Source organism: Asparagus officinalis, chromosome 1 (genome assembly GCF_001876935.1).
Source record: "Asparagus officinalis chromosome 1, Aspof.V1, whole genome shotgun sequence".
Lineage (NCBI taxonomy): Eukaryota > Viridiplantae > Streptophyta > Magnoliopsida > Asparagales > Asparagaceae > Asparagus > Asparagus officinalis.
In genome coordinates, this window is record NC_033794.1 from 84,592,983 (window position 1) to 84,602,496 (window position 9,514).

A 9,514-nucleotide genomic window follows, 5' to 3' on the forward strand; every position below is an offset into this window, starting at 1 on the left:
AACAGTTATCCCTAGCAAGTATGAATGGTGTCACCAATATATATGACTAGGGATAAGCAATATACAATTATGACTCTCTCTAGCAAAGGACGCATATAGCTGAAATATATGGCCAAGGATATATAAATCAACGCAAGGTCGTACAACAATTCTAAACAAGTGATTGTTGCTTGGTAATATGGATGAGCAATACACAAAGCATATATAAAGATATTATAAAAACAAGAATAAGTAACGCCAATGGCAATCACATAACACTACGATATGATCACGGGTTCGAACTGTTCCGTACAACTTGTTAATTAGTTTTTAATTGGAATTTAATCGGATTAGATTAGCATAAGACCCTAATCACCCCCCCCCTCTAGGTCTAACAGCTAATTCTTTTGAAGTTGTCTACATTGATTATGTGTCTCACCTCAAGAATACATATGCTGATACCTTGGCATCACTCACAACTACACAAGCTATACCCGAGGGAACTACTCAGGGAATCACTGTAGCCAGCAAGCAACTATTCCGACCAAAATATGCATTGCAAATCAATACAGTCGATGAGGAGCCCAATGCGTTTGAACACAGAGATTGATGATTCTCGATCATCGATTATGTCTTATACGGTTTACTGCTCGAAGACGTTAAAGAAAGAGAATACGTCCGCAGACAGGCGCTAAGATTCTATTACGATTCCCTGTTGCAAACCTTGTACAGGAAGTCATACGACAGATTGTTGCTTCGCTGTTTGTCTAACAAAGAAGCAGAAGAAGCCCTTAAAGAAGCCCATGATGGCATCTGTGGAGCTCACCAGTCAGAACCAAAACTATGGGACCGACTGTGTAGACTTGGCTACTACTGGCTAAAGATGATCAGTGACGTCGTTGCCTACGCTAAATGATGTCACGCATGCCAAATACATGCTAACTACATACATCAACCGCCGGAGCATCTGCATCCTTCAGCCACTTCATGGCAATTTGAAACATGGGGTATGGACATTATCGGCCCAATTTCCCTACCTTCTACAAAAGGACATCGCTTCATCCTAGTGATAACTAACAACTTTTTCAAATGGGCTGAAGTAATTCCATTGAGAGAAGTCATAACAAGTGATGTGGTCAAGTTCATTAAACATCACATCATATACAGATACGGTATCCCAAGACACATCATCCATGACAACGGACCCCAGTTTGTCAGCCAAGCCTTCACACGATTCTGCGATAAGTTCAGAATCAGAAACTTGGCATTACCAGCTTATAATCCTGATGTGAATGGACAAGTAGAAGCTTTCAATAAGACCATCATCAAAATTCTCACCAAGTTGGTCTCCACAACCAAACGAGACTGTAATGAGAAATTGGGTCAAAGTTTATAAGCGTATCGCATGACGGTTCATACACCAACAGGTGTTATGCCATACTCCTTGGTATATGTATGTGAAGCTGTATTGCCATTGGAAGTTCAAATTCAATCCCTTCGAATAGCACTTGTGATCGGTATGACAACGGAAGAAAGTCATCGCCGACGTCTTGAAGAACTTGAAGCGGTAGACGAAATACGACTACAAGCTCAACAGCATATCGAGCTTTACCAGGCTCGAATCTCCAAGGTGTTTGACAAGAAAGTCAGACAACACATTTTTAAGGAAGGTGACTTGGTTCTCACCGTCCGACGTCCAATGGTTTTGAACTCCAAAAAGAAAGGCAAGTTCGAACCAAAATGAGAAGGACCATTTATAGTAGAAACGGTCTACTCAAATGGAACATATTGCCTAATCAATCAAGATGGTGATAAGATCATGATGCCTATTAACGATAAGTTTCTGAAGAAGTACTACCCATAGGCTTCTTATATACAGTCTGCTCCCTTGCAAAGGTCTTCACGATCGACCAGGACTATTATGCTTATGTGGAAGGAAAAGAAATCATTCTAAATCTCAGCAATGATGCAGGTACGAACACCACGGATGTGACAATGATACTTGACCTTAACAATATCGCGGAATGAGACCTTTGGCATTATTAAAGTCATTTAAAATTTTTCTAACTCCAACGAGGTCAACTGAGGTGAAAATTTCATTCCTTACCGTCCTCAAAACTCTCCTACCAATCCTCTTTATTAAGATGACGGATCCACAAAATACTATCATGTAAACAATTACCTCTGATATTCAATTTCCTCCAAATCTTAAGGTTGATCTGTTACACAGAACGACACAACCAAACTTGATTACAACTTAACTGTTGAAATCATACTCAAACACTTAATCCAACACCTTGAATGGCTAAGGATAGAGGAGAAATCTTAACATTAAAACTAAGAGAAACTCCTCAACAACTTATCATGCTAAGGGAAAAAGTATGGCTAGTCCGACTCAAACGATAGTCGGTAAAGACACGTCAAGTCCGTTGATAGCTGAGGGTTTGTCATAAATCCTAAGTTATGGTTATAAAAAATGATAATGTTCAAAATGATAATCTTATTAATGAGAAGCTGCTACAACAAGAGTTAGATTACATAAATTGAGCTCAGGAGAATCGGACGACGTTGCGGAGTTCTTCCACGAGTTCATCCAATGATCTTCGGTGCTCCGCTTCAACTTCTTCTAACGCCTTCTTACACAGCTCCTTGTTAGAAAACATCACCATGCTCCTCACGGTACTCTCCAGCTTCTCTAATTCGTTGAGCTCAACCTAATGTGATGTCTGTTGTTCCTCCTTCTTGGTTTCCAGCATCTACTGCACCTCTACTACTGCCCTTAGGTTATTTTCCGCTGCTGCCAGCTTAGCTTGGATCTCAACAAGAATAGCCATATAGGATTCGATCAAAACCTGATTGGTCTGCTCAGCGTAAGTGGCCTTTTGACGCTCGCTGGACAACTTCTCACCTATCCCTTCGAGCTCTTCGAATCTTTTCTTCTTTTTAATCACTTGGCATTGAAGTACGAAGAGGGAGTCATCCCTCTGCCTTAAATATTTATAAGTGACAGCATGTCACCCAATGAAAAGGAAGATCTCATTGCTCTCGTACGTGAGCATATTGATGTCTTCGCCTGGAACTACGAGGACATGCCCGGCCTTCATCTTCAGGTGGTCATGCACTACCTTAACATTAAACCAGGCACCAAGCCTGTCAAGCAACGGCAATGGCAATTCTGTCCATATATAATGGAGGCAATCGAAACCAAAGTCAAAAAGGACATTGATTCGGGGTATATCCGAGAAGAACAACACCTGGATTGGGTGGCTAATATCATTACGGTTCTAAAAAAGAATGCGAAAGTCTGAGTTTGCATCGAATTCCGTGACTTGAACTTGGTGTATTCGAAAGATGATTTCCTTTTACCCATTACGAACATCATCATTGACGATACGTGCGGGTTTGAAAGAATGTCGTTCATGGACAGAATCTCAGGGCACAACCCGATCAAGATGTACCCCGAGTATGAGGTGCATACTTCCTTCAGAACACCTTCAGGGATATACTATTATGTGGTAATGCCCTTCAGACTAAGGAACGCGGGCGCCACATATCAGCGCGCTATGACCACTATTTTCCGGGAACACTTACGGAAGATAGTGGAGTGCTACATCAATGACTTAGTGGTTAATAGCCATAGCAAAGGTGATCATCTTCATGACTTGAAGGTAATGTTCAACCTAATGTTATCACACCAGCTAAGGATGAACCTAACCAAATCCTTCGTGGGAATGGCTAGTGGAAAATTTCTTGGATTTGTGATCACAGCTAACGGAATCCACCTCGACCTAGACAAAGTCAAAGCCATCCAAGAGCTTCCACCTCCTCAAAATCTTAAAGAGTTGCGCGGTCTACAAGGATGTTTGTCTTACATTCACAGGTTTATTGCTAACTTGTTCGGCAGATGTTAGTCATTCTCGAAACTCATGAAGAAAGGTGTATCATTCATTTGGGATGAGTCCTGCCATAAGGCATTTGAGGAGATCAAACTTTATCTATCTAGTCCGCCCGTATTGGTTGCACCAAAATCGGGGAAGCCATTCCTGGTATGTGTCTGAGCTACGGAGCATGCCTTGGGAGGACTTCTAGCGCAAGATGATGATAATGGCCATGAGCAAGCCATTTACTATCTTAAAAGGACTTTAACAGGAGCTGAGCAGTTCTATCCACCCATCAAAAAGGAATGTTTGGCCTTCGTCTTCGCAATCCAACAGATGTGATACTATTTGGTCGGGCAGACCATATACGTCATCTCCAAAGTTTATCCAATATGGGTATTCATGTGGCAACCCGGCGCATTGAATTGACAACTCGCAAGATGGGCATTGTTGTTGTCCCAGTATGACATATATTTCAAGCCACAAAAGGTGATAAAAGGTCAAGCTATCTACGATCTCCACGCCAACCACACCTTGGTGGGAATGGTTGATTTATACCAAGATATGTCAGACGAGATATGCGAAGTCAATGTGATCTCGAAAGAACAAGTGTGGCAATTATTCTTCGACTACGCATCAACAACAGGCCCTAAAGCTACAATTGTCGCTGGAGTGGGCGTAGTTTTAGTTTCTCTGCAAAACAATGTGTTACCTCGAGCCTTCTCTCTGACGAAGTTATGCTCTAACAATGTAGTCGAGTACAATGCTTTACTAATTGATCTTTACCTAGCCAATAAGCTGGGGGTAAAACATCTAGAAGCGTATAGCGACTCGAAGCTCGTCATCAACCAGCTAAAAGGGGAATTCGAGGTCAGGCATGAAGATCTGGTCCCTTACCACGAAGCGGTCATCACATTGGCTAATTCTTTTAAAGGTGTCTACATTGATTATGTGTCTCGCCTCAAGAATACATATGCTGATACCTTAGCATCACTCACAACTACACAAGCTATACCCGAGGGAACTACTCAGGGAATCACTGTAGCCATCAAGCAACTATTCCGACCAAAATATGCATTGCAAATCAATACAGTCGATTAGGAGCCCAATGCGTTCGAACCAAGAGATTGATGATTCTCGATCATCGATTATGTCTTATACGGTTTACTGCTTGAAGACGTTAAAGAAAGAGAATTCGTCCGCAGACAGGCACTAATATTCTATTACGATTCCCTGTTGCAAACCTTGTACAGGAAGTCATACGACAGATTGTTGCTTCGCTGTTTGTCTAACAAAGAAGTAGAAGAAGCCCTTAAAGAAGCCCATGATGGCATCTGTAGAGCTCACGAGTCAGAACCAAAACTATGGGACCGACTGTGTAGACTTGGCTACTACTGGCCAAAGATGATTAGTGACGTCATTGCCTATGCTAAATGATGTCACGCATGCCAAATACATACTAACTACATACATCAGCCGCTGGAGCATCTGCATTCTTCGGCCACTTCATGGCCATTTGAAACATGGGGTATGGACATTATCGGCCTAATTTCCCTACCTTCTACAAAAGGACAATACTTCATCCTAGCGATAACCGACTACTTTTCCAAATGGGCTGAAGTGATTCCATTGAGAGAAGTCATAACAAGTGATGTGGTCAAGTTCATTAAACATCACATCATATATAGATACGGTGTCCCAAGACACATCATCCATGACAAAGGACCCCAGTTTGTTAGCCAAGCCTTCACACGATTCTGCGATAAGTTCAGAATCAGAAACTTGGCATTACCAGCTTATAATCCTGATGCGAATGGACAAGTAGAAGCTTTCAATAAGACCATCATTAAAATTCTCACCAAGTTGATCTCCACAACCAAACGAGACTGTAATGAGAAATAGGGTCAAAGTTTACAAGCGTATTGCATGACGGTTCATACACCAACAGGTGTTATGCCATACTCCTTGGTATATGTATGTGAAGCTGCATTACCATTGGAAGTTCAAATTCCATCCCTTCGAATAGCACTTGTGATCGGTATGACAACGGAAGAAAGTCATCGCCGACGTCTTGAAGAACTTGAAGCGCTAGACGAAAAGCGACTACAAGCTCAACATCATATCGAGCTTTACCAGGCTCGAATCTCCAAGGCGTTTGACAAGAAAGTCAGACACCACATTTTCAAGGAAGGTGACTTGGTTCTCACCGTCCGACGTCCAATGGTTTTGAACTCTAAAAAGAAAGGCAAGTTCGAACCAAAATGGGAAGGACCATTTATAGTAGAAACGGTCTACTCAAATGGAGCATATTGCCTAATCAATCAAGATGGTGATAAGATCATGATGCCTATTAACGACAAGTTTCTAAAGAAGTACTACCCATAGGCTTCTTATATACAGTCTGCTCCCTTGCAAAGGTCTTCACGATCGACCAGGACTATTATGCTCATGTGGAAGGAAAAGAAATCATTCCAAATCTCAGCAATGATGCAGGTTCAAACACCACGGATGTGACAATGATACTTGACCTTAATAATATCACGGAACGAGACCTTTGGCATTATTAAAGTCATTTAAAATTCTTCTAACTCCAATGAGGTCAACTGAGGTGAAAATTTCATTCCTTACCATCCTCAAAACTCTCCTACCAATCCTCTTTAATAGGATGACAGATTCACAAAATACTATCATGTAAACAATTACCTCTGATATTCAATTTCCTCCAAATCTTCAGGTTGATCTGTTACACTGAACGGCACAACCAAAGTTGATTACAACTTAACTGTTGAAATCATACTCAAACACTTAATCTAATACCTTGAATGGCTAAGGATAGAGGGAAAATCTTAGCATTAAAACTTAGAGAAACTCCTCAATAACTTATCATGTTAAGGGAAAAAGCATGGCTACTCCGACTCAAACGGTAGTCGGTAAAGACACGACAAGTCCGTTGATAGCTGAGGGTTTGTCAAAAATCCTAAGTTATGGTTATAAAAAATGATAATGGTCAAAATGATAATCTTATTGATGAGAAGCTGCTACAACATGAGTTAGATTACATAAATTGAGCTCAGGAGAATCAGACGACGTTGCAGAGTTCTTCCGTGAGTTCATCCAATGATCTTCGGTGCTCCGCTTCAACTTCTTCTAACGCCTTCTTACACAGCTCCTCGTTAGAAGACATCACCATGCTCCTCACGGTGCTCTCCAGCTTCTCTAATTCATAGAGCTCAACCTAATGTGATGTTTGTTGTTCCTCCTGCTTGGTTGCCAGCATCTGCTGCACCTCTACCTCTGCCCTTAGGTCATTTTTCGCTGCTGCCAGCTTAGCTTGGATCTCAACAAGAGTAGCCATATAAGATTCAATCAAAACCTGATTGGTCTGCTCAGCGTAAGTGGCCGTTTGATGCTCACTGGACAACTTCTCTCCTATCCCTTCGAGCTCTTCGACTCTTTTCTTCTTTTTAATCACTTGGCATTGAAGTACGAAGTGGGAGTCATCCCTTTGCCTTAAATATTGTTTGGCTCGTTCTTCGGCAAGAGGGAGAAGAGGTTGATCATGGCAAGCCTGCCATCTTCTGATGTGGTCCTCTACCTTCATCATGCTAAGTCTATATGGCATCACAGCTGTACCACTGGTCAAGCTCTGCATCAAGTTTAAAGAGCTTCCAGCACCACCTTGATCCCGACGAAGTCATAACCGTGATTCAATACCTAAGAGGGGGAGTCCTGTAAAATAGTGAGGAAGTTCTTCAGTATCTTTGACACTCCATAATCCTTCCCTCAAGCAAAGGAGGAGGAAGTTACGGAACTTGAAGAGACCATCTCGAGATGATCAGGAGATAAGGGCGTCACTTGTGTGGAGACCAAGGGTGGAGCAAATACCTCAACCGTAGTGACAGTGGGTAGAGTGCTGGCAGCAGGAGCAACAGTAATTATCGGTAGAATTGAAACTTCAGCTCTCACGAGCAAAGTGGAGATAGTCGTGATGACAGGTGACATTCCTGATGTATATTCAGTAGTCGCCACTACTTTTGCTCCAGTAGTCACACCAAGAATAGCTACTGGTTTAGTAGAAATGATTGGGAGGACATTTGCCCCATAAAAACCCCATTAGCATAATTGAAATTCAAAAAGACAAAGATAGGTGTGGATATATCATACCTGGAGCAGGAAGAGTGGCCACAGTACTCACGCAGGACTCAGGCCGTGACCTGACGTGACATCGGAGTAGAGGGACATCATCTTTAGATTACAGCTCAGCCTTAGCTTTGATGCGCTCAGCATGAGAGGCGATGACTTCTTGAACTTCCCACCTCGATCTTTTGGAAACAACGCGTTTTCATTTCCTCACAGGCTCCTATCTTTTGGACTTCTTTCCCAACTGCCTTGAGGCTCCAGCTTCTTCGGTTTTCTCTACAAAAATGTTAGAATACAAGCGTAAAAAAGATGACAACTCAAAGTTTAGAATAATGAATGAAGACGGGAATACCAGTGGGCTCCATAGCTAGAAGTGTTTCCCCAAGAGCAGCTGGGGTTGATATTTCCAGATCTGGAACGGTTGTTTCCAAAACCAAGGGCACCTGAGGCTCAAATCGAATAGGTGACCCCTCTTCGAAGCTTGGGAAGTTCAAAACTTTAGTTGGTGGCTGTGAAAATCTTTCCACAGAGGCACCAACAGATTGGGATGTGCGCTCAGCAATGTCATGTCGTAAATGCTCAAGAGACTCATCGACATGAGTAAGCTCCATGGGTTCACCAGCAGCAGATTCATCTCCAAAAGCCTTGCCTTCTCTAGTAGCGGCAGGCATATAACCCCTGTATTCTTTGATGCGAGCAGACCCCCAAAGCATACTCTCACCAACCTCTGCAAGTACCTCTTGGTAAGTCTCGTGGGGGCTCGAAGGCTAAGCCTCTTCTCCTCCTGCACCCTCCTCTGCACGCTGGAACTCCTTGAAGCCTGGCATACGACTCCTCCTCGAAGCATCCTCGGATCTTAAGAGACCTTTGATGAGGCGTAATCCCGAGAAGTTGACATTGAAGCCAGGAATCGCTGCGTTGGTGGTGTAGTGCCACTTGCAATAAGTAAGTGTCTTTCGGAGTGGAGGACTCTAATGTGGAAGCAAGAAGCGGGCACACGTAGATCCCACGATTGTCCAAAACCACCCTCTCTCCCCCATCAATTAGAATACCCTCAGACTACAAGTGAGTGTTAGGGTTACTGATATACAACTGGTCATAACCGAATTGACGAGCTAATCGACAAGGCAGATATGGCTCTAATCGACACGCCGGGCCATGGTGCTAGATCAGGTACATGGGACGTATATTCACGAGCTACCTGAAGTAGTCAACAGATAGAGAAGTGTATCCCTAGAACTTGAGGAAAGCACCTGAAGAAGTCAATGTTGATGTGATCTCTTAGAGCAATCCTCATTGTCGCCATATACCCCTTGGTCCAAGAATAGTTCTCCAACCGCTCGATAAAAGGGATGGCTTGATCTTCATCACGAGTGGAAGGTGCAGTCATGAGGGTGGGGTAGTGCATCACAAACCATGACATCAGATAGGCATAAGGAAGCTCTACCCGAGGACTCTCGACACCTTGGTAGAATTGAGAACATAACCGCCGCAATCCTTCATGAATACACACGGTC

General features: G+C 42.8%; 1 protein-coding gene across 1 annotated transcript; it reads left to right on the forward strand.

Moving 5' to 3' along the window:
• LOC109836782 (protein NYNRIN-like) lies at positions 989-1,375 on the forward strand. Its single transcript, XM_020404791.1, has one exon. It carries the CDS (start codon positions 989-991, stop codon positions 1,373-1,375), a length of 387 nt encoding a protein of 128 aa, XP_020260380.1.